Source organism: Anomaloglossus baeobatrachus, chromosome 5, assembly GCF_048569485.1.
Source record: "Anomaloglossus baeobatrachus isolate aAnoBae1 chromosome 5, aAnoBae1.hap1, whole genome shotgun sequence".
Classification (NCBI taxonomy): Eukaryota; Metazoa; Chordata; class Amphibia; order Anura; family Aromobatidae; genus Anomaloglossus; species Anomaloglossus baeobatrachus.
In genome coordinates this window covers 372,514,953-372,541,840 of record NC_134357.1, presented here as the reverse complement: position 1 = coordinate 372,541,840, position 26,888 = coordinate 372,514,953, and the positions used below count along the sequence as shown (strand labels likewise).

Sequence of the window (26,888 nt, the reverse complement as noted above, 5' to 3'; positions counted from 1 at the left end):
TATATGTTCCCTGAAATGCTGCAGTGTTTAAAAGTGAAACTTACCTGGCTGAAATGTCAATCAGTGACTGAATGATGTTGCGTGTGGTTCGGGCATCATGAATCAGATATCTGGTTCAGTGTAATAAAATTATTTAGCAAGTGTACTTTTTCCACGAAACTTGAATCTTTAACAAGATTGACTTATTTATCTTTTTTTTTTTTTGTCCCAAGGATGGGGTCTTAAGGATGTTAAGTTATTGTTTCGTAATGCAAGCCTTTATCCCTTTTCTCTTCCAAGGATCCACTTCCACATACAAAGTACATTTGTGTGAGGGACTCGCCATTGAGGGAGAAAACAATGTTTTATTCCTTATGCAAATTAGTGTCCAAGTGCTTTGTAGGAGGGCCAAAATCTGGCAAGTGCTTTGTAGGAGGGCCAAAATCTGGCAAGTGCTTTGTCTTACATCAATCCCTCCCCATTGCTTCCCCACTTGCACTAATTGATGGAGCCAGCACCGAACAAAATGAGCTTGTCCAGCTCTAGAATCTGAGGCTGTTTGTTCCAGGGATGTTACATGTGGTGGATCCCCACAGCTGAGAAAGTACTATACTGTATAGCTATAAATCCAATAATGATCTCGTCAAGCACAGGATATCAGAGCCAGACTGAATAATGTAAATGGCTGAAACAGAACCCTAAAATACACTACAGTTATGGCTATTCTAACAATATAGACCAAAATGAAGTTAATTAGCTGATGATAGGTGCACTAGAGATTTAAAGAAACATAGATTCAATACTTAAAGGGAATCTGTCAGCAGGATTTTGCTATGTAAACTGAAGCCAGCATGCAAGAATTCAGGGATGCCTGTCTTTTCAAGGTCCAATCTGTTGTTTATTTGCTATGTTTGTTTAACCTGCAGAACTTGTCATTGCTCTGACTACAATGTCACCGTCATGCCCCGTCCTCTCCTCGCTGTTAATGTACAATTTCTGTTGAGAGCCTGGTGTGGGAGGGACAGCTCTCTCAGCTCTGCTGCATTGCTAAATCTAAAAATTCTGATTGTGTCAAAATGGCTGCAGTTAGTAAACTAAGTGATACATCATTGAATTCATGATCTCTTTGCCTACATCGTGCTGCTCTCAGATAAGGTAGCAAAACACTGTTGACAGATTCCCTTTAAAGGGGGCTGATCTCATGATCATTTCCCACCTTCATCCTCATACAAACATTTATAATATCTGTATCTTTTATTTATAAAATCCATAACTGGGAAATCTATGGTAATCCACATGCAAATGAGACTGAAGAGCTCTCAGCATGATCTGACTCAAGCCTCTAAGGGTGGTGTCACACACAGCGACGATGACAACGACGTCGCTGCTACGTCACCATTTTCTGTGACATTGCAGTGACGTCCCATCGCTGTCGCTGTGTGTGACATCCAGCAACGACCTGGCCCTTGCTGTGAGGTCGCCGGTCGTTGCTGAATGTCCAGCTTCATTTTTTGGTCGTCGCTCTCCCGCTGTGAAGCACACATCGCTGTGTGTGACAGCGAGAGAGCAACGAAATGAAGCGAGCAGGGAGCAGGAGCCGGCGTCTGGCAGCTGCGGTAAGCTGTAACCACGGTAAACATCGGGTAACCAAGGGAAGACCTTTCCCTGGTTACCCGATATTTACCTTCGCTGCCAGTGCCGGCTCCCTGCTCTCTGCACATGTAGCTGCAGTACACATCGGGTAATTAACCCGATGTGTACTGTAGCTAGGAGAGCAGGGAGCCAGCGCTAAGCAGTGTGCGCGGCTCCCTGCTCTCTGCACATGTAGCTGCAGTACACATCGGGTAATTAACCCGATGTGTACTGTAGCTAGGAGTGCAGGGAGCCAGCGCTAAGCAGTGTGTGCGGCTCCCTGCTCTCTGCACATGTAGCTGCAGTACACATCGGGTAATTAACCCGATGTGTACTGTAGCTAGGAGAGCAGGGAGCCAGCGCTAAGCAGTGTGCGCGGCTCCCTGCTCTCTGCACATGCAGCACAGCGACGCGTGTCGTTATAATCGCTGCTGCGTCTGCTGTGTTTGACAGCTAAGCAGCGATCATAACAGCGACTTACAAGGTCGCTGTTGCGTCACAGAAAATGGTGACGTAACAGCGACGTCGTTGTCACTGTCGCTATGTGTGACACCAGCTTAACTTCATGGCTCTATTCCCTGCCCGAAACCGCCTGACTAAACAAAGTATTGGGAAATGCTCTAAACACGCCCAGAGCATTCAGCTTCATTTGCATATTTTTTTTAAATGTATATTTTATAAACAAAGGTACAGATTGGCTAATCTTTCAAGGGGATTCCTAACAGTGTGGTTTGGGGGAGGGGAGGTTGATCATCATGACCGATTACCTTTAAATTACCATGTTTTGCTACTCCTGGATTTCCAAGGGGCTTTAATATAGAGGCCATCTGTCCATTGCGGCAGTATATGGAGACTGTAGTGGAGTAACCGAAATACATTAATTGTGACTGTCATAAACGACTACCGGGCTGGCCCTAACCTAGCAGACAATAATGACATCTCTTCTGATATAATTTTGCTTTTGAATATTATTGCAAAGAGTTCTTGTAGCAAGGGTAATTTACACTAAAGACGTAGAAATAACATTGATGACTAAAGTGCTTTTAAAACATAAACTTAGTTTTTCCCTTTATATAAAGCACAATTTATAAAATAACAAAAACATTACTCCCCCTTTCAAACAAGGCTGAGAAAACCTAATTTTCCTAAAATAACAAAAAAAAATGGGATAACCTCCTCTGAAATAATTTTTTTTTTGCCAATAAATATGAAGGTGATACCCTGGCTGACAATAATGGCATACTGACATATGCTGCGTGGTTTATGAACATGCAAATAGATGAATTATTGATGTATAATGAGAATGACATGTGAAGGAAACCGAACAGGGGAAAAGGTTTTTGGGTTAAAAACAAAACAAAAAAAATACTAGTATTTACTTCATTGTGAGTCCATAAACACATTGATTATTTTGTGTACAGAATATAAAGCTGTGGAGTCATCAGGGTAGACTGTATTCAGCTCCGGTGTATTAGCAAAATGTCTACCACCAGCTGTGGACTAGACTAGTGCAAGTCCAGTTGTGAGAGATGGCACAGGTCAGACCAGCTGGCTTGGGTCTTCAGAAAAACAACTGCTGCTTTCACCAGGATGAGGAGGTCCATTACTGATACAGGTGAGGTATGTGTTAATAAGCTGAGTGATCTCATCCACCTGAAAGCAGAACAAGCAGCTGTTAGTCACATGAATACATATCTATCGAGGAGCGGTGACGCGTGTTGGACCCATATGTTTAGTGTCAACACTAACAGAGTTGTCTCCCACCTGGATCATTCACACTAATAGTTTTTAAGTATTTACAATGGTAAAGATTGTGTTGACAAGTACACTGATTTAGCTAAAAACATCTTTACTTGAACGGGTTGTTCATGAAAAGGAGCCTGACTGTCAAGGTTTGACACTGAATAGTATCGTGCAGCTTGCAATGGATTGTAATCCATGCAAGCTGCAGAAACAAAATGATTAAAAGTTTACAATAATACAATTACTAACATTTTTTTCCACTAAGAGTATGCAATGAAGTTAAATAGCCTGTTACCTATCATATCCTATGAACCTATAGGTCTATAAGTCAGTGTTCCTCAACTCCAGTCCTAAACAGCCAGCAGTAAGTCATAGTTACATAGTTACTTAGGTTGAAAAAAGACCTAGGTCCATCTAGTTCAACCTTCCTCATGTTTTCTGAATTTCCCTAAAATTGCACAGGTAATGGAAATTTCACCTGGGCAATACTAATGAAATCCTGAAAACGTGATCTGTTGGTGGCTCTTGAGGACTGGAGTTGGGGATCACTGCTATAAGTGAAACGAGGTGACCAACAACAACTTTTTTTGTATAGTATCCATAGGTGAAAAATTGTGAGTATTGTATTGCCTATTAAATGGAGGTTCCAAATCCATCCTAAAGACCAGCTTATTACACTACATAACTCGTAATCATTAGCCAAATAAAAATACCATTTTATCATATTTACATATCTACCAACACGGGGTTATTCAGATGGAATAAAAATCTATAGATGTGATCCTAAGCAAATATACAATTTATTAAATTACTTGTATAATGGAAGGTGGCCTGATATTCAGATGTCGAAGATGTCAGGCTGGTGCTTGACACAGGAAAGTTCTCCTCTGTGCTGTATGTGAAGGGGGCTGGCTGATTGCAGTAGCTAAGCCAGACCCTTTCTTTTGTCTGAATCAGCCGAGATTGGAAAACTGGCTTCTGAAATAAACAGTAAGGCCGGTGTCACACTTGCGAGTGCCTCGCACGAGTCTCACGTTGCATCAACCGGCATGGACTCACCCTCTCCTCACAGGAGCGGGTCGGTTGCATGCATCTCTATGCAGCTGAGACGCTCCTGTCCGGAGAGTGTGAGTCCATGCCGGTTGATGCAACGCGAGACTCGCGTGAGATACACGCGAGGCACTCGCAAGTGTGACACCGGCCTAAGCTAGCTTTCTTCACAGAGTAAACTGATGACTCTCTCCTCAGTTCAGTACAAGCTCGAAGGGAAACTGCTGAGATTAGACTGATATTTGAAGATTCAACAGCTTTGATTATATAATTTAGAATTTCTATTTAGATTTTTTTTTTTGTCAAAATTAGGAAAACATACATTTAAAAAATGTTTTCAAATGGATGATCCCTTTAAAGTGAAATCAGACAATAGTCTTTTTCTCTTTACAAACATCACTCTTGGCCAATGGCCTCAGTCCAGTATGAAACAGGCGCATTGATGTGACTCCGGTAGGCTGACATATACATTTGCATGTGGTTGCTTCAGTGCAGTAATAGGGCAGCTTTCCCCACCTGCGCTATATAAATGTGCCGTTAATATGGCAGTGGTCTAGATAAAGGCTGCACAAACATGTAACAGCAGAGTACTGATGAATGGATTAACTGTAAACCTCACCTTGGGAGTTTCGAAGATCATTTCTTTTTCCTCCACTGTCACTTTAAAAGTGGAATTGTCTGAGACGCCAAAGGATGTTATCTGGCTGTACTGAATGCTTTCAAAGGAATCCACTTCTCCCTGCTTGTAGAGACTAAGAGAGGTGGCATTGATGCCCAGCCAAAGCCGCTGTGAGAAACTCCCAACAGAACTCTGCACGGAAGACAAACAAGTGGTGAGTATACTGGTTGGAGGCCTTCTTTGAGCTTCAGGTTAATGAATTGGTGATCATATAATATTCAATCTCTCACTGGAAAGTAGCCCATACATGTTAAATATAAGTCAACCCAGTGCCAATTTGAGAGCGTGAACAATGCTTGGACAAGACTAGCATGCATGTGTATAAGACAGTCAGAAGGAATAGCTGTCGGCCACTTAAAGGGAACCTGTCACCAGGTTTTTCACATATGAACAAATACCACCACTTTCATCAACGACTGTGTTGCATTTCACAAAGTTTTATATTAACCCGATTCCCCTGTATACCTCCCAAAAAATCTTTTGAATTGCTCCCATGCCACATACAAATCCAAGCAGTCCAGTCTGATGCGCGTCATTGCGGCAGGGTCTGTCCCTCCATTCCGCTGCCAATAGCCGTCCTCCGGCTTTGATTGACTATGTGGATGACGCAGGATGCATCATCCACATCAAACAAAATTTTGTGCCTGCGCAGGGACATGTACGGTTGTGTTTTATGCTCTGCCTGCAGTAGGGCAAAGTAAAATATGCTGTGCAAGCCAGCGATGTCCCTGCGCAGGAGCGTTATTTCATTTGGCTATATGAATGACGCAGGAAGCATCATCCACATCCATCAGAGTTGATTAACAGCGTAGAGGACGGACAGACGCCACAGCAATGACGGACTGTCCGTATTTGTATACAGCATGGGAGGAATTCAAAAGGGTTTTTGAGGGGTAAACAGTGATAATATTGAACTTTGTGGAATGCAGCACAGGTGCTGATAAAGATGGCGCTGTTTTTCATACACAAAAAGCAGGTAACAAGTTCAAGTTGAAGGGGTTGTCCACTATTTGGACATCCACTTCTCCCCATGTTCATCCCCATAAAAATATAATAAGCCTATACTCCGCTCCGTTGCCGATGTCCAGCAGTTTCGGAACACGCGTTCCAGGGGCTCATGTGACATTGTAATGACACGCAAGCCCTGAGACCAATCAGCATCGGCTTCCCTCTCCCCGCCTTCAGCTGTTTAAGTAATTAACAAGAAGTGAGCGGCCAGCCGCAGCTCTCACTTCCTATTAATTACATAACCATCTGAAGGTGGGAACAGAACACTGATTGGTCACGCGGCTCGCGTGTCATTATAATGTCACGTGAGCCCCAGGAACGCGAGTTCTGACACTGCTGGACACCAGTAGCAGAGCTGAGTATATGCTTTTTTATTTTTATGGGGTGAACATGGGGAATGAGAAGAGGTTGGCATGGACAACCCCTTTAAGTCGCTGACAAATATTGGGTTTAACATGTTAGCGATCCTAAAAACGTTTTGAAGATAAAAAATGCACTTAATTACGTGCATTTTGCTTTCTACTAACTCATTTGTGTATTCTTCATCAAAGGAACCTCCCACCATTGAATTTATTAGAGGAAGGATGTACAAGTACATACTGTATAAACCACCATTTCCTCTAGGAGCAATTCTTAAGAAAAAAACAACTTACCATATAAAAGTCAATGTCATATAACGTGGATCCATAACCAGACCATTGTTTAACTATGGACAGATATGTGGCCATGACTTCAGTTCTTTCCATGCTCTGTACAGCCTTCCATTTGTCTACAATAGCAGACATCATATTGGCCCCTTCCTCCTTCATTCGACCCTTAAACTTCTGACTTTCCTCAGCCTTCTGTTTTACTAAAGAGTTGTTCCATAATCCATTGGGAAGAGCTCCTGAGAAAAGTCCTTTATGGAGGCCGGGACAGGAAGGTTTTGATGTGATGTGAGGTTTACTAGATGCCAACACCCGAGAGTGAAGAATGTAGATAGGAAACAGCTCCTCTAACCGAGGAAAAGGTGCATTTGGAGAAAAGTCACCATTAAGGAACTGTAGACGAAGAGCTGCCAATGATTGCAACGTTTCCTCATTTGTTGGAAGATAGCCTTGGATTACCGCTTCATGTGCCTACAAGATAAAGGCATATCATAATTAAATCCCATTCTAAAGTGGGTTTTCATTCTCTAGATGAGCACAGACATGACAAAATTTAGAAGCAATATCACACTTGCAAGTCCCAACCCAATGTAGGTCAAATACATTTTTAGACACCCTTTCTCTAGATAGAATTACTCCCATGTACAAAATGAATGGGAGCACCAGTTGGCCTTGTGACATTAATTTTTAGCGAAGTAAAAAATGGAGATCCCACTGACAAGCAAAACGGTAACAATGTTGAACTTTTGACTTTAAGGCTCCATAGCTCACCACCCACGACAGCTTTGAGTATGAGACTACTATCAGTATGTCTACCAAAGACATACTGATAGTGGATTTAGATTTTGAGCTTCAATGAGGACAGTAATGATCATGTCTGTAAAGCTCTATGAAATTAATGGCACTATATAAGTGAGTAAAATAAATAAAAACTAACTAAATAAATAGTCAATCATCTTTGTTATCACATACACAAATTTGACTTCTTATCATGTCACTGCATTGTTACTGTTTTGCTCCTTGTGGTGGAAAAATCCTTTTCTTCCTATATACTACAAATTACAACCTGTTCTCACATTCCCTAATAGCTCAGTGTTGTATTAGGTGGATTTCCAAGCAAAAGGTCATTAGTTCGCATCGAGGAGCAGCCATGAAGAAGATTTCCCAAGAAAAGAGAAACTGCTCCTTCCAGCTCATCGATTCCTCGGGCAAGAAAATTGCCAAATTGAATCATGTGAGTACCATGACAGTTGGAAAAATACAAAATGCAGTCTGTCCATTCATTCAAAAGCTAAGAAGTGGACATCCAGGCAAAATATCGGAGTCAACAAGTTGGCTCCTTACAACATCTATCTGTTTTGGCACAACAAACACAGCAGTGGAAGTGGCTCATATGTTTCATAATAGTGAGATCATAGACGTCGATGCAAGCACCATGCAACACATGCTACAAAAGTCTGGACTAGTGGCCCAAAAAAAGGTGAAGAAGTGTCGGCTCGAGTTTGCAAAAAGTCTGAAAAGTGGACAGTAGAAGATTGGAAACAGGTTTTTGGAGCAACGGGATGAAAGTCAATAAATAGACTAGGCTCCAAAGGGTGCAATTGGGTCTGCAAGAGAAAGGGCTAATAGATCAAGAGATTAAAGGTACTGTCAAGTTTGGTGGAGGAAGCCTGATGATATGGTGGTGTTTCACAGCCAAAGGCGTTGGATACTTGACCAGGATCGATGAAGGTCTCAATGTTGAGCTATAGATGAGTATTCTACAAGATGAGTTACTTTGTACACTTGAGTACTATAGATATGAAAAGGGCAACATAGTCTCCAGCAGGACAACGACCAGAACCATACATCGAGATTAGCGAAGAAATGATTCAATGTCAATTAAATAGATTTGCTGGATTGGCCCCGACAGTCTCCAGAACTCAACCCAATTGAATACTTGTCGGTAGAGTTGAAGAAAAAGCTGTACACATAACCAAGTGGGTAGACCAGTAGGCACCAACATTAGGAGTGTGTAAAACAGACCTGGGATCAGATTTTGGTCCAGACATGCTTGAATCTGAGAGCATGACCAGAAGGATTCAGGCAGTGTTGAAAGCCAAAGTTGGATTACAAAATACTAACAAAATAATAAAAAATTAAAATTGATATTTTTCGGAGAAAAACAGTAACTATGCAGGGACATGACAAGAATCTCCATAATTAATCATATGCTAAATAGTTGCAAGTCAAATTTATGTATGAGATAGCCAAGATGATTGTCTATAAAATGAAGGTAATCTTACGCTCAATTATGTAGTAGATGGTGAGATATGGAGCCTGAAATTAAAAAGTTCAAAGCATTGTTAGACTTTTGCTCATCAGTGTATGTTCTTCCCATGTATGACTTAGTATTTTCAAAGATTTCTGTAATGATTGATCACAGGACTAAATATGGGTCTGAGTCAAGACTCAAAAAAATTGTTACATGTAGATCAATAGCATACCTGCTCGAAGAGGAAAGAAAATTCTAAGCTGTCTTTCGGGACATCGTCTGTGTCTAGGAAACAGTAAAGCTTGAAGCATAATCGCCATCGCGTTTCAAATCCCTTTTCTTTACACGTAAAGCTAGAAAATACAAAACAAAAATGAAGAATGGCTTAATGAAAAGAGCAAATCAATTGATATGATTAATTTTCTTTTTTATTATAACTTTTCTATCTATAAAAACATAATTCTTTTAACATTACATTTTTATAGAAAAAATTTTTTTTAATAATAAAAGAGCATTGTTACAAAGGTACACTATAAAACTTAGTTTTAGGGTCTTTACAGTGAAACAAAAATATAGGTGAATGATTTTTTTTTTTTAAGACTAAAGAAAAATCTTCTAGCCAAGGTGACCCATTATTCTTCTAGCAACTCTATTCTGGGTCGTTGTTCATAGTTCATTGTCCAAGCAGTGAGTGAAGGGCACAGGCCCATTTTTCCAATGTATAAACAATGCTCTGGTCTGGTTACACATGAATCTGATCAGAATAATTAGATGTAACTGAACGAACCCACCACCCTCCTACTCGCCCCTAAGAAGCCACAAGTAAAGATGTATTTACTTTTCAAACCTGGTGAGTGTATCGGCAATTATAGTGGCCTTGGCCAGAGCTTGCTCGTAATGGTTGTTCTGCTCGAAGAGTGCAAACACATTTCTGCTGTGAGTCAGCTTCAGTTTTTTGATCAGCTCGTCCACCAACTAAGGGGATAAAATTGAGAAAGATTCCTGACAATGAGTCATTCCATGTAGGAAGCCAGTGTCTAGCCCACGTGTCTTCTAAAACAAACACTGTTACTAATAAATATATTACAGATGAGACGGAAAAAACCCAAATTGATAAGATAGTAAAAACACAGATTCCAAGACAAGAACTGCCAGCTCAGAGCAAATTAGACCTCAAGGGTAAAAAAAAAAAACGTTGCAGACCCAATGGGAAGTCGATTTGGGCCTTTCTTTAACGAAAGTCAATATGGAATGGTTAGAGTCTCCAGCGGAAAAATTCCAGAAAACATTTTTTTCATAATTTAAAAAGTTTTTTCTTGCGATTTATTAGAAATTTTCATTAAAAATAGATCCACAATCCAGGCAATAAATGAAATCAGATAAGGAGTGGTCGCCTCTCAAACTACGCGTTTCGGCATATGTGCGCCTTCTACATGGTCCTTCAAGGCGCACATACGCCGAAACACATAGTCCGAGAGGCTACCACTCCTTATCTGATTTCATTTATTGCCTGGATTGTGGATCTATTTTTAATGAAAATTTCTAATAAATCGCAAGAAAAAACTTTTTAAATTATGAAAAAACGTTTTCTGGAATTTTTCCGCTGGAGACTCTAACCATTCCATATTGACTTTCGAGGCTGGCTCCTGCCCTAATATCCTTGCGGAAACTCTTTTCTGGATGATACGAAAGATTCCACATATCGGGGAGTACTAGTAAGCTGGCTGAGCGAATTGTATTTTTTTTTTCTGTCTTTTCTTTAACGAAGGATCAGTGGAAGCATATTTTCCCCCCAATGCATAAATCATCTATCTGCTCCCATTTTTATGAGGCCGCGTATAACTGTCTCTCTAGGTAGTATAAATGTCTCTCTAGGTAGTATAAGGTCATGACTGGCCTGTACTTTATCTTTCTGTAGGCGAGACCCTTGTGTTGAAGATGTGGGGAGGAGGAGAGTAATATGTTACATATTTTTTTGGCCCTTTTTTTGGGCGAAAGTGCAACAGGTGATACATAAAATCACAAATCTCATTTTAGACCTGGACCCGGCTCTCGTCCTTCTCAATTACTGTGCCGTTCCCTTAAAAACCTACAGGGATTCAATATTAAGACCTCTAATCGCGACTGCAAGAGCGTGAATCCCTCTGCTGTGGAAGAGATATACCACACAGACAATCTCCCTCTGGTTTACTAAAATAAATGAGGTGATATAATGGAAGAACTTACCTCTACGATTAATAACTCTTATCATCGTTTCTACAAAACCTGGTTTTTATTGGACCTAGTTTAGAACATCAGATGACTGTCTGGCCTATATAGGGGAAAACTAATCTGTGCTCTTTGGGCCCCATCTGGAAACACTTTTTCATATTGCCTTACCCCCCTCATCCCCTCCCACTGTCCTCCCCTCCCGTTGTCCTCCCCTCTTGTCTTTGTCCTTCTTCTTCTGCTCTTTTCTCTTTATTCTTCTTTGCTCTTTGTTTCCTTTTATGTCTGTTTTGCTACACTAAACCTAAACAATTATGGCTATGTATTTACATATTCTGATCTTCAATGCTCCAATGTTGTTTATATTCTATATAGCCTTCAGGATTTGAGTAAGATTTTTTTTTTTGTATATTTCTACCTTCTGATTTTTTTTCTTTCTATTTATATATTCAATAATTAAATGTAAAGTTTTATAAAAATAAAAAAAAGCTTCTGTTCACAGTACCAATAATGTGAATGACATTTCTGAAATTTCATGCACATGCTGCATATTTTTTCCTTGTGAATTTGACCCACCAATACGTTCTTTCAGTATTTTTATAGCGTTTATTATGTATGAAAATAAATGGGAAAACGCAAGTAAAGATGCACATAAAAATGCATCGAAAACACATGTATTTATGCAGGGTTTACCTGCCAGAACTCACAAACGGGTGATCCTAAATGAATCCTAATTTTCATCCTAAATACCTATCTATTTAATGCCATAATCTGAACTATTTTCTAGTATAATTGAATTCAAAACTCCCTATTTTTCCCTAACTACACTAACAGGTTTCTTTTTTTCTTTTTACACCTTTCTTTTGACACTGATCGGGGCCCATTAACCCCTTACATACCACTGTCAATAGCAAAAGCGGTATCAAAGAGGTTAAAAAAGGGGTTAAAAGATCCCCTTTAACAGTATTGGACTACGCGATTGTAATTGCAGGTGACGATTGTTGCCATGGTACCTTGAAGTGATCTAATGACCCCAGGGTAGGGTGGCCTGTTAGATTATGCTATAAGCGGGGTCTAATAGGTACAGTCAGTGAGTCACTGACAGGTGTCATGTACTGTAGTACAATAGTACTGTAGTACATGAGACCAGCTATCAAAGTGAGAAAAATTCATGTCATGGCGCTAAGTGAAAAAAAAACACAAAAAATTTGTGCACAAATTACAAAAAGCTAATTTTCCACTAAAAACGCAGCTTTTGTGTTAAAACAAAAATAAACAAAGAAACGTACACATAATTGGTATTGCCGCATCCAGATTACGCAATTTATAAAGCTGTCACATTATTTATTCAGTATGGCAAACACCGTAAAAAAAAATAAAAAACATGCCAAAAATGTAATTTTATCATTATACTAACACAAAAAAGTGAATAAAAAGAGACCAAAAAGTCATATGTAAAATAAAAAATGGTATAAATTAAAACACCAAACTGTCCAACAAAAAACAAGCACCAATATGGCTTATTAAGAGAGAAATAAAAAGTTACATCTCTCAGAATATGGCGATGCAAAAACAAATTAATTTTTGGAATATATAGTTTTTAATGTGTAAAAGTAACAAAGCATAAAAATGCAATATAAATATGGTATCGCTGTAACCATACTGACCCGAATAATAAATTGGCCCTCATACAGCTCAGTTTGCAAAAAAATTGCAGCTTTCTGGATATGGTGATGGAAAAAATATTTATCATAAATAAAAAAATATTTTTACTGTGTGATAGTAGCAAAACATAAAAACTACCGTATATCAATCTGGCATCGCTATAATCGCACCGACCCGAAGAATAAAGCTGCCTAATCACATACACTGTGTGGTGAACCGCGCAAAAATAAAAAGAACAATTCTTGTACTAAATTTAATTTTTTCTATGTGCCCAAACAGTAGTTTTTGACCATGTGGGGTATCACTGTGTTCAGGAGAAAATGATTAACTAATTATTGGGTTCATTTTCTCCTACTATCCACTGGCAAAAATACAACTTTGGGGCTAAAACAACATTTTAGGTTAATAGATTTGTCCAAGGACAAAAGTAAGCGCTAGATCCAAAAACTCACTTAAAATTCTGCAGCTGGTTTATAGGCAAAAAATTGCAACTTGAGGACTGCACTGGACTTTTTTTCATCCTGAATATGAGACTAGCAGCCTAGCCTTCCATGCGCGGATCCACATATACAGCGGATTACAGCAACTCGGCTCTAATGGAATGACTGAGCTATCCTTGAGGAAGGGGGACTGGTGACGCCCCCGAAACGCGCGTCGGATCTAGCTCAGTTTAATATTGTGAAGTGGACGTAATTGTCTGCCTGTTTCTATCGACTACGGACCCTGCCGGCTTACTGGCAAGTGAACGTCTAAGCAAGGTGCACGGAGGAATCTATGCCCTAGGACGGTGCAATCTTGCTTCAGCAACTCTCAACTAGTATCCTGCTTGGATCTAAGGACTTTCGCAAATCGCAACCCAGCATTATTCTCTCCTCTCCAGCTGGGAGAGAGAATTGCTCCACGCAAGGACCATACTTCACGGAGCTCCCATTGCCAGCGCGGGTGTCAGGTAATATACACCGGGACTTGTAACGAGTTCCTGGTGCACTGATCCCTCTGCCTGTTAGAGCCTTTGGTAGAAGCGCGGCATATTCAATCTCATTCAGGGACCGTGAAAACTTGCAGCGTGGATGTCAGTGCAATTTAATCAATTTTGAAGTATTCATCTGTGCACTAGTACCCGCCAGAAGGAACCCTTGCCCTCACACATGGGCTAGCACGGACGTGGTACCCCCCTTGGAAAAAAAACTCTTGTAACAATTACTACTCATTTTTTGATCATTCCTGAGGAAGTTGTTTTTCTTGGTCGGATTTTTAGTTTTACTAACACTTATTAATATTCGTGGTGCCACCGGCCGGGGCCCCACGAGAGTACAGTTTTATTATACTTCTTCTTGTTTGTATATCTATTTTGTCTTTTGTGTCCTGTCTCATGTAGTAGTATTACTATTCATTGTTATTTTCATACTGCTAATTAATAAAATATCAAAATATCAAATAATCTTATTATTCAGCGCTGGTTGGTGAGCTTTTTCTATCTACGAAAAATCTCTAATTTATTAAAACAACATTTTAGAGGAAAAAAAAACGTAACTATTGTATTCACATCCACATTTTAAAACATTCTATGAAGTACCTGTGGGTTAAAAATGCTCCCTATACCCCTGGATAACATCTTTAAGGGGTGTAGCTACTAAAATGGGGTCACTTGTGGGGGGTTTTGTTGTTTAGGCACCTTTGGGGCCCTGAAATTTCGACATGATGCCTGCAATCTATTTCAGTCAAATTTGTGTTCCAAAATTCAAATATTGCTTCTTCCCTCTTGAGCCAGGCATTTTGTCCAAACAGGTCTGCAGAACATGACTAAAACCTAGCGTCGAAGCGCGTAGTTCTCACTGAGATCTATATCATGAGCTGTTATGCTGGATTTTAAGAATTTTCTAATAAAGTGGAGTATTTTATTGGACAGCGCTGGAATTTTTTCTTTCTAATATTATGTTGCATTTCAGACCACCCCTCTAAGGTCTAAGGAAGCATTAATTATATGAGTAATAAATGGCACTGAGATTCCTATTCCGCACAGCAGCACAGGCATTTTGTGTTGTTGTATAGCAATAAACATAATTTTCACTATAAAGGCAAGTAGTAGCCACAATGCAAATGGACCCTCACCTCTCCAGCTGTAGTATGAGATGTAATTGAAACTTTGCAGACTCCGGATCCTGGGTAGTATACAGTACATATGAGCTCCTCCCTCTGAATAAGCACCGAGATCTCCTCGTAGGAGGGTACAAACTCTCGCTGCTTTGTCTTATCAAGAGACGAGAGGATGAAATCAGCGTACTTCTCCATTTCTGTGTGAGGGAAACAGGTTTTCGTTCTAGGAAGGGTAAAATAAGATTTTATGAAACACATCATTGTTTGTCAAGAAAGTAATAATTGACTGTCAATCATATGAGTTTGTCCTATTAACAACATGCAATACACGGACAAAAGAACTGGGATTAGATCTACATGACCTTTTAAAGCCATAAGTATTAATATGGAGTTGGTCCCCAATGTGCAGTTGTAAAAGTTTTTGCTCTTCTGAGAAACTTTCTATATGATTATGAAATTTTTCTAAGGGATATTTTCCTTATTACTGGAAGAGCTTAAGTGAGATCAGACACTGATGTTGGATGAGAGGTCCTGGCTCGCCATCTCCGTTCTAGTTTATCCTAAAAGTGTTTCCAATCAGGGCTCTATGAGGCCAGTCAAGTTCTTCTGCATAAAAAACATGCAGCCATGCCTTTATGAACCTTGCCCTGTGCACAGACATGTAGGACCAGAAAAGGGCCTTCAACAAACTGTTTCCACAAAGTTGGAAGCTACAATTGGCTAAAATGTTTTAATATAATGAAGCATTAAGATTTCCCTTCACTGGAACAAACCCTGAAAAGCAACCTCACGGTATTATGTCGCCTCTACTAATCTTAACAGTTGGCTCAATGTGGTCAGACAGGTAATGTTCTCCTGGCTTTCGCCAAACCCAGTCTTGTCCATTTGACTTCCAGACAGAGAAGTGTGATTTGTCACTCCATAGAGTCCAGCGGTAGTGTGCCTTATACCACTCCATCTGACACTTGGTTTTGTGGTTGGTGAAGGATGGCTTGCATGCAACTGCTCAGTCAGGGAAACGAATGCCATGAAGCTCCTGGAGCAGTTTTTCTGCTAATGTTAGAAGAGGTATGGATAATAGCAGTTATGGAATCTGTAGACCTTTGGCAATGTAAGAACTGTGACCCATCACTTGGCGACCCCACTCTTTCAACTCTTTCAACCCAACTTTCAGTTTGCCACTTTGTGGTTTAGCTGGTGTGGTTCCTAAATGCTTCCATGTATCAATAACCATTTAAAGCTGATCATGAAACATTTAGGAGGGAAGAAATATCACAAACTGACTTGTTACACCAGTGACATACAATTATCGGAACCAAACAAATTCAGTGAGCTCTTCAGAATGGCCCACAAATGTTGGTAATGACAAACTGCAAGTCAAGGAGCTGGAGTTCATATACTCTTATGGAAGCCAATGCCACAGATATATCAGCTTCCTACAGCATGGGTGATGAATGTATGATAGCTAGGAATCCAACCTCTAAGACCACCATTTTAACTAGAATAGTCGTCCAAAAGTTACCTGTGTGAGTGTGTACTGCCCCGTGCTCAGCAGCTGAGCCGCTCGGATTCGGACCTTCAGTGGGTGGCTCGAGGGTCTCCAGACCCGGGGGTCTCGTGGTCACTTCAACTAAAAGGGGGGTTGTGGTTTGGGGACGTAGATGTACGGCCGGAGCCGTTTTAAGTTCATGACGCCACCCACGGGATGTGGTAAAGGTGGACACCACCGCTGAAGTTACGGGGCACCCGGGGGAGATGTTGAGCAGCAAGTTGTTAACCTCTCCGTGGGCAGGGATGGTGGCCTCGGGACCCGTTGGGGGTGTTTGGCGGTGCAGGGAGATGGGCGACCGCAGGGTGCTGATGTACTCACGATTAGTAAACACACGAGTCTCTGGTAAACCAAGATGATGGTGGTCGGTGCCCGCAGCCGACTGCGGTCTGGTCCCCCACTCGGCTGGTGGTCTCTGTCTTTCTCCTGCACCTGTGTTGGATGGTGGACTGCTTGTGCTTGCAACTTCAGGAGTCCGCTCCCAGCTTGTTGTTGCCTAAGGAGCCCTTTGCCCGCAGACGCTGGCCCGTGGGATCTCTGAGCCGTGGCGGTGGCCGTTTGTTGGGCTGTTGCCTTCAGTCGGGACTTTGGGTGGGACAGGAACTCTAGTCCTGGCCGCAATCAGTTAATTAGCTAGCCCCCAGTAGCTTCTGGACCTAGCTTCAGGGTCTGAGTACCCCCCTTTGTGCTCCGGTTTCCGAGTCGGTTCCCTGCGTCGGTACCGGCGGGCTACAACCCTGTCCCAGTCCACCTCGGTTCCACCGAGCAGTCTTCCCGGCTCCTGCAGATGGAGACCGCCGTCTGCCTCCTAGCCAAAGGTACCAGGGCTCCTACCCCGGCATCTGCTCAAATTGGTTTCTCTCCTTTGCTGGAACTGCACCCAGCTCCAGCCCACACACCTCTCCAACCTGAACTCTCAACCTTCTCTCTCTACTGTGTACTTTCCCGCCCCAGGCTATCTGAGACTCCTCGGTAGGTGTCTTCCAACCGCCTGGTTCCGCCCCCTGGTGTGTCCATCAAGCCCTGAGGGGGTGACTAGGGTTTTAATGTTTGGCTGAATGTTACCTATGAGGGACAGGTGTAATGCGGGGCCCTATTTGTGACTACCTGGCCCGGCCAGGGCGTCACAAGTGAATGGAACAGTCATGAGCATGTGCGACTATAGAAGGGGTAATTACGCATTAGCTCTACTATTCCATTCATACAGTGCACTTTGGTTTCCTTGTTCTTGGTAATAATGTGGGTCTCAACATCTGCACCCCCAATGATCATAGCTGTGTCATCTGTCCTATAGGACAAACTTTACATATCAAGATCTGATTTTCACTGCTAATCCTGTTTTATGTCCTAAATGCTGTATATATCTCAACAATCCTTCCATCATTACTAGGAGTTTCATAATATAATGGTCTGCTCCTGTCTGAGGAGGAGACTAGAAACAGCGTGAAATTAACATTTGACACCTCACAGTCATTCCATTAGTGTATAAAGAGCTGGGGAGGGGTGAAAATTACAACTGATGATTCACCATATTTGTCACTAATATGTAATATCAGAAGAACTAACTCCATGTAACCGGCTTAGGTCACCTTGATGGCTTATAATTGACTACTAATTTACCTGTGCAGGTGAAACTGTAGGAAACGAAGGACAGCAGGACTGGGAAGGTAAGTGCAACTCATGCAAGTAAGCAGCTGCCAATATCGGAGGTCGGATACACTCCCTCGCTCTGGTGGATCTGTGGTTTGCTTTATAACCTGGCAGTAAACCTCGTCTCGAAGAGGCCGTAGGTCTAGGCATGTCTGAAGGACCCCCTGCATTAGCGGCACTGGGTCGCGTTCATTCTCCATTTGCTGTAAGGAGTTAAATATTTTCACCGCTTCATCTCGTAGAGCCGTGTATCCTTTGACATTATGCGCTGAAAAAAGCAGAAAGTGCAGATTAGGATTTGAAACGCACTAAATAGTAATGCTGATCTGTGATTTTCACTAGTCTAAACATGAAATATATATAATTATACACAATTTGCATTTGTAAAACGGCATGCTTCAAAAATACATGAAAGGGGGCACTTAAAAGAGCTTAATAAACCTTCGTTATACCGGAGTCTGGCAGGAGACAGATAATTGCTGCCGCAAACCCTTTTCAATCGTTTCACAAAAAAAATCATGGTTTGGAAGGTTTTGCCCAATGGCCAAGAGGGCGGAATGGAAAATGGGTGCAAAAAAAAAGTGGTGTTACTCTCAGCCAAAACTATAGAATAACAGCTTCTTTAGTTCTCTCTCTACAATCTCTTGCCCGCTCCTGCCGCTTGCACCTCAAGAACATCTCTAGGGTCTGCCCCTTTCTCACCATGGAAATGACAACAACCCTCACTGTGACCCTGATCCACTCCCACCTTGACTACTGCAATTCTCTATTAATTGGTCTCCCCCTAGCTAGACGCTCTCCTCTACAGTCCATCCTTAATGCTGCAGCCAGGGTCATGTCTCTGGCTAACCACTACTCTGATGCTTCCGCTCTGTGCCAGTCACCTCACTGGCTACCCATATATCATAGGATCTCATTCAAATTGCTTGTTCTCAACCACAAAACTTTCCACAGTGCGGCACCCCCTACATCTCCACCCTCCCCCCTGTCTATCACCCTACCTGCTCTTTACACTCCGCAAACAACTTTTGACTAACATACACGATTCCACACTAATCCGAACCTCCCACTCCCGGCTTCAAGACTTCTCCTGAGCTGCACCAATCCTCTGGAATGCTCTACCCCAAGAAACTAGGACGAACCACAACTTACTCATATTCAGACGCTCCCTAAAAATACATATTTTTAGGCTGGCCTACCACACTGCCTAATCGAATTCAATTCACATACTTCCTCCACCACTTCTCAGAACATGAGTGTCTGTCAAACTCTACCGCACCCAAAAGCATCACAAAGGTTGGATGATTTAAAGAATGTACGTCTGGAACTCCAATGGTGTGAACAAGGTGCAAAACACAAAAACATATAACTATACAATAAAATAAAGAGTTGCACATTAGTCACAATGTATGGGGAAATAATGAAAAGCAAAACTGCTATGGGAATACTAGAATGAAAAATACAATGAACTATTTAAAAAATTGAAAAAACTTGAAAATGGAATATGTATAACTGCTATGAATAATAGGAATATAAGAGATGTTTAGCCATTGTATTGATCAATGCAAAAGAGCCTCAAACGACGCCAAGGTAATCTCTATTTTTGGGGTCCCTAACTTATGTGTAACCTCACCTGCAGTTAAAAAACTTGCTCTGTATGGGAAGCAAAGGACTAAGCTATATATGTGAAATGAAACACATGGCTATGGGTGGGGTAGGGTTCTCAGACAGAAAGTGCATACTAATTAAAGAATACAATGGCTAAAAATCTCCTGTATTCCTATTATTTATAGCAGTTATGCATATTCCATTTTCAAGTTTTTTCAATTTTTAGGATAGTTTATTGTATTTTATTCTAGTATTGCCATAGCAGTTCTGCTTTTCATTATTTCCCCATACATTGTGACTAGTGTGCAACTCTTTATCTTATTGTAAAGATTGGATGATGATTGGTCCAGGAAGCCTTTATCTATCCCCCATTTCTTTGAGATGGCTGGATTGTCATTGTATATAAGCACCTATACCTTGTCCTCCTAAGCCTCCACCTCATTGTAGATTGTAAGATCTCACGGGCAGGGTTGTCTTTATTTTTGCCCTAATTATTGTATCTTCTATAACTGTTAAGCCAGCTTTACACAGTACAATATATCATACGATGTGTCGGCGGGGTCACGTCGTAAGTGACGCACATCCGGCATCGTAAGGTACATTGTAGTGTGTGACAGCTACGTGTGATTGCTATTGAACGGTAAAACGTTCATCGCATGCACGTCGTTCATTTCTCTAGAATTGAACGTCAGATTGTTCATCGTACCCGGGGTAGCACACATCGCAGTGTGTGACACCCTGGGAATGATGAACAGATCTTACCTGCGTCCTGTGGCTCCTGGCCAGCAATGCGGAAGGAAGGAGGTGGGTGGGATGTTTACGTCCCGCTTATCTCCGCCCCTCCGCTTCTATTGGTCGGCTGCCGCGTGACGTCGATGTGACGCCGAACGTCCCTCCCACTCCAGGAAGTGGACGTTCACCGCCCACATCGAGGTCGTATAGAAGGTAAGTACGTGTGACAGGGGTTAATAGTTTGTGCGGCACATTCAACAAATTGAACGTGCCACACATACGATGGGGGCGTTGCAAATCGCATACGAGATCGTATGCGAAATTGCAACGTGTAAAGCTGGCTTTACTTGCTTGTATATGAACCTCTGAATTGTAAAGCGCTGCGGAATATGTTGGCGCTATAGAAATAAAGATTATTATTATTTAGTTCCTATGCGTAACTTGCTATTTTACTGGCTCTCAGAAAGGGATATTAGTCACATAGCATAACATTGGAGGATTGTAAATATATGCCATGGACCAACTGATGCGGGTCTTGCTTCTCACACTGGCTGCTACAAGGGAAATGCGGCCATAGAAATAAATGGATGGATGGAGGGTTGATGTAGATGAAAAACAAGTCTGTAGGACTTGATAAGGGTACACAAATTGCCTGTGCTTTGTTTGGTCAGCCATTTTGTCCTGACAGACCCCCTTTATAGGGGTTGTCCTAGTGCAACAACCAATATGATCTCATGCATTTGTACAATGCCACTGTATGGAACAAATCAGAGGAGTCAAAGAACAGTTTCCGAGAAAAAGCACAAATGTGGTAAAAATAAAATGAGATATGAAGCGTGACCAGAAGCTTTCATTTTAATATTTAATATGGGATGTTTGTGCTGCTTTGTCTGCCAGACTGGAGGGAGCAGAGACAAGGGATCAAAGGACAGTGAATGACTAAGACATTTCCCAAACTCCCAGGCGTCTGGGGTCCTCATGAAGAGACAATGATTTCCTTATTAGCTGGAGTGAAAAATCCCCCAAGTGACAAGCTACATGTGCTGTAAATGACCAAATCACAGATCACCAGTAATATCTTCGGAGATTTGCTTGGTATCTTATTTTGCCTAATGAGAGCTAATGTATAAGTGTGTTTTTTTCCTGTATTTTGCAGATCTGAAAACTGACCACCACCAAACACTAGAAAGAAGGGCCCATGAAGCACGCAGCATTTAGAGAAATTACTTTACAGAAGCTACATGGACCATAGCTAGACAAAGATAGGCTCTGACTCATTGACTTCTATAGGAGAGCTTTCTAAGCATGTTCTGATCTGGGAAAAAGTTATTGTTAGGAGAGGGGGAGGAGGTGAGCTGTGACATCTCCTAATGTGAATGTAGTATCCTGTTCTACTGTGTGTTGTAATCCTGCCTGTAATGATAACATGATAAGTGGAGAAAATAAATCTTTACAGAAGACAAATGGACAATATTTCTGGGGGGTTTTCAATACAGATAGTGATATGAGAAAAAAAAAAATCAAAATGTAAAAATAAATCTTTTACATTTCAACTGCTTAACTAGTATAAAATTGGCACCAACCTTTTTACATAATGAAGTGAGCCACTAGTAAAGGCGGCCATACATGTAAGAAAGCTGCTGGCTGAACACTCAGCCAAGTCTGCATGTGTTCCTAATGGGGAGAGCAAAGTAAAGCGGCTGCCAAGACACCAACAGCAGCAGCTTATTCTAGTGCCAATCCTTCTCTCCCTGACACCCTCATGCACATTAGATGGTCATCCAGTTGCAGAAAAACAATCAGGTTCGTCTGACATTTATGTAATGTCTATGGCAAGCCTAAAGGGTGCTTTACACGCAGCGACATCGCTAGCGATGTCGCTGGTGAAAGCACCCGCCCCCGAGGTTTGTGCGTCACGGGCAAATCGCTGCCCGTGGCGCACAATAACGTTCGGAGCCATCACACGGGACTTACCTGCCTAGCAACGTCGCTGTTGCCGGCGAACCGCCTTCTTTCTAAGGGGGCGGTTCGTGCGGTGTCACTAAGCCCAATAGAAACGGTGGGGGGGAGATGAGCGGGCCAAACATACCGCCCACCTCCTTCCTTCCTCATTGCCGGCGGACGCAGGTAAGCTGTAGTTCGTCGTTCTCGAGGTGTCACACATAGCGATGTGTGCTGCCTTGGGAACGATGAACAACCTGCGTCCTCAACAATCAATGATTTTTTTAAAAGGAACGACGTGTCAACGATGGACGATTAGGTAAGTAATTTCCATCGTTAACGGTCGCACGTTGGTGTTACACGCAACGACGTTGCTAACGATGACGAATGTGCGTCACGGAATCCGTGACCCCGGCGATATATCGTTAGATACGTCGTTGCGGGTAACGGGGCCTTTAGTCTTCTAATATCTCTTAAGGCTACTTTACACGCAGAGATAAATCTTTGGCAGATCTGTGGTTGCAGTGAAATCATGGACATATTGTTCCATTTGTACACAGCCACAAACCTGGCACTGATTGTCCACAATTTCACTGCAACCACAGATCTGCCGCAGATTTATCTCTGTGTGTAAAGTGGCCTTAATTATTCAAGGTGAAACAATCGTCATCACTAAAGGCCCCATCACACGCAGCGATATCGCTAGAAATATCGCTAGCGACCGTACCCGCCCCCGGCGTTTGTGCGCCACGGGCAAATCGCTACCCGTGGAGCACAATATCGTTCGGAGCCGTCACACGGACTTACCTGTCTAGCGACGTCGCTGTTGCCGGTGAACCACCTCCTTTCTAAGGGGGCGGTTCGTGCGGCGTCACAGCGACGTCACTAAGCGGCCGCCCAATAGAAGTGGAGGGGCGGAGATGAGCGGCCGTAACATCCCGCCCACCTCCTTCCTTCCGCACTGTCGGTGGCCGCAGACAAGCTGTAGTTCGGCAACAACCTCAATAATCAACGATTTTTTGAAAACGAACGTGTCAACGATGAACGATTTGGTGAGTATTTTCCATCGTTAACGGTCGCTCGTTGGTGTCACACGCAACTACGTCACTAATGATACCGGATGTGTGTCACGGCATCTGTGACCCCGGCGATATATCATTAGATACGTCGTTGCATGTGACGGGGCCTTTATAATACATAGCAGGTAATATTTGCACGTTTTTATGGGGTATTTAAAAGACAGTAGTGCTCACTGCTGTCACTGAGCCTACAATTGTGGTCAGTGTTAATAATAGCATAGCAGATTGAAGCAGGAATGACTAGTGATATTTGTAAAGTGAAGGGTGCGTCTTATAGTCTGGATGTACCTGGCTCACTGTGGGGGTTAGTGAGGTGGTGGCAGTGGAGTGGATCGCAGGAGGCAGCAGGCAGGAGCAATTCACAGCTGCAGGAAGCCGGAGGCTGGGGCAAACTTGTGCGTCATAAAAAAAATTAATATCCACTGCTCCCCATGCACATTTAGATCCGGACTCTTTGCTGTCTCTTCAGAACTTTCCAGCACCTTGTATACATTTCTGGGAGCTTCTTGAAGTATGTTTGGGGTCATTGTCCTTCTGAAAGACCCATGCCCCAAGACACAAATCCACCTTTTTGACACTAGGCACTACATTGTGACCTAAAATCCTTTGGAAATCTTCAGATTTCATGATGCCTTGCACACAACCAAGGCCCCCAGTGCCAGAGGCAGCAACATCTTTGAGCCTCCACCATATGTGACTATAGGTACTGTGTTCTTTTGTTTGTAGACCTCATTTTGTTTTTGGTAAACAGTAGAATAAAGTGCTTTACCAAAAAGCTCTATATTGTTCTCTTCTGTCCACAAGACGTTTTCCCAGAAAGATTTTGTCTTACGTACATTTTGATAACCTGCAGTCTAGCTTTTATATGTCTCTGTGTCAGTAGCGGGGTTCTCCTAGATCTCCTGAAATAGTGTTTAATTTAATTCAAATGTCAACAGATAGATTGTGCTGACACTAATGCACTCAGCATGCAGGAAAGCTTGTATTTCTTTGGAACTTGATTGGGGCTGCTTATCCATCATCCGGACTATCCGGTGTTGCAACTTTTCATCAATTTTCTGGGAGAAATAATTCAATTTCTGGAACATTTTCCAGAAATTGCCAACCATGACTTTATATATACACACACATATATATAGATATATATTTTTTATTTTTTTCCTTTTTCCTGATGAGTTCCTTTTTTATGCAGATCTATAAGCAACTTCCTTTTTTTGTCATATGTTTCTGCAGTGAGTTTTTATCAGGTTATTTGTTTTGACCTACAAAGGTTTATCTTGTATATGCAAATACAGGTATATATCTAGAATCTTCTGGTTATAATACACTGCATTTAACTCTTCCCCGGACTATATGGCTGATAACATAGAACAAAGATTTGCAGTTGATGTCCTAATAAATTTTGACGCAACAAATCTAAGTTTCTAACTGTGCCTGGACAAACACACCCCATGGCCCTTGGCTTACCGGTATATATGATATATTTGCCATTACATAGTATAAACTATCTTTATTAAGTTGAGATAAAATGAGAGTGAATTCAAATGGTAAAAATCTTTAAAAATCTTTAAAGGGACAGAGAAAGACATGTGGAACTTGTGATCTAGGAATATCTAAGATTCAGAAAAATGATTGGACAATATATTGGACAATGTGTATGGGGCGACATGGCATATGCTGTCTATACAAACAAGGAGGTGTGCTAGATTTTAATGTTCTTCCTTCTTTATGGGAGAGATAACTGATGGCTTTAGAAAAGTCTGGCACATACGTGACATCACCTATTTTAAATCCTTCAAGGATTTAACATCTACATGTTTCATCTTCAGTCTCTAGTCTACCTTGGCAGAATAATCTGTCACATCTGATTGTTGCTATTCACAGCACTTACGGGAATGATCGTCAGATCCATAGGGGAAGGGTAGAAGTGGAGCGTATAGCGGGTTCTTTGTATGCCGTAGGATGGGGTTCAGTTTGTAGATTTCCTCTACAGTTTCTTGATTGCAATAATTTTCCTGAAAGAAGGACAAAAGAAGAAAGAAAAGACTCGCGTAGTAAGAATTTCTTTCTCATGGCACTGACGCAATAGTGGTTATCCTGTTGCAGAACGCACACAACATATCTAACATCATGAAACTTCCCTCTTACAAACTCGAAATCAGCTTCAGATTTCTCTCAATATCCTGTTTCCACAGAAGCTTTTTCTGTAAAATTGCTGAGATTATACGATATTGAGAGGCAGTGCTGCATTTTGTGTAATATGTTACGACATAAAAGTCTGATTAAAGCATAATTTAGTGGATACCTCTTGTGGGAAAATATGAATACCCAACAAATTAAGGCCATCATATACAAGTACAGTGGAACCTCGGTTTACAAGTAACTTGGTGTGCGAGTATTTCGCTATATGAGCAAAGCTTGCTGTAAATTTGTAAATCAGTTTACGAGCAAGCTTTGCTGTTCGAGCAAATACTCACCGCACACACTTCCGGTTCCGTACTTTCACTGCGCTCTGACCCGCTCTTGCAGTCCGCACAAACACACACAAACACGCATGGACACACATATTATGCTCACCTTACCTTCCGTTCCCTCGCTGGCCTCCTGGTTCTTGTAGTTCGCCGGTATAGGATGTGTATCAGGTAACCATCGCGACGATGGAGGAACTTCCGCTGTCAGACGCTACTCAAAGGCAGTGTAAGGTCCGGCATCGGTTGCGATGGTTACCCGATATACATCCTGTACCGGCGAACTACAAGAATTAAGAGGCTGGCGAGGGAACGGAAGGTAAAGTGAGCATAATATGTGTGTGCGTGTGTGTTTGTGCGTGTGTGGAATGGCACAATAGGGGACCAGGATGGGACATTGAATACGTTGAATAAGTTAATACTTACTCAATCTAAACGCATACTGAAATATCATGTAAAAGAAGATATACCACAAAAAAAGTCTCTGATGCACAATGCCTCACTGTTATACTTAAAGGGAATCTGTCACCAGGCTTTTGCTCTCCATCTGAGAGCAGCATAATGTAGAGACAGAGACCCTGATTCCAGCGGTATCACTTACTGAGCTGTTTGCTCTCATTTTGATAAAATCAATGTTTTCTCTGCTGCAGAAGTAGCAGTTATACAGAGCTCATGAATATTCTGGACTACCTGACAGAAGGCCAAGTAGTCCTCTAATGATAATCAACTGCTGATTAAACAGTGATTTTATCAAAACTACACTAAGCAGCCCAGTAAGTGGCACACCGCTGGAATCAGAATCTCTGCCTCTACGATATACTGCATTCAGATTAGGTACCAAAAACCTGGTGACAAATTCCCTTTAGGGCTTTAGGAGTTTCCCAACATACATCTCAGCC

At 41.9% G+C, this 26,888-nt stretch overlaps 1 protein-coding gene across 1 annotated transcript in view; it reads right to left on the bottom strand.

The window, feature by feature from the left end:
- Positions 1–324: 324 nt before the first annotated feature.
- PLEKHH3 (pleckstrin homology, MyTH4 and FERM domain containing H3) overlaps positions 325–26,888 on the bottom strand; it is a 125,084-nt gene continuing 98,520 nt past the window's right edge. The window contains exons 6-13 of the mRNA XM_075349991.1: positions 25,413–25,536; positions 18,132–18,429; positions 14,978–15,185; positions 9,831–9,967; positions 9,225–9,345; positions 6,745–7,209; positions 5,024–5,215; positions 325–3,264 (exon numbers count right to left, since the gene is read on the bottom strand). Of these exons, the coding sequence (XP_075206106.1) occupies positions 3,151–3,264; positions 5,024–5,215; positions 6,745–7,209; positions 9,225–9,345; positions 9,831–9,967; positions 14,978–15,185; positions 18,132–18,429; positions 25,413–25,536 (1,659 nt within the window). The 3' untranslated portion in view covers positions 325–3,150. The remainder of the gene's footprint in view (positions 3,265–5,023; positions 5,216–6,744; positions 7,210–9,224; positions 9,346–9,830; positions 9,968–14,977; positions 15,186–18,131; positions 18,430–25,412; positions 25,537–26,888) is intronic.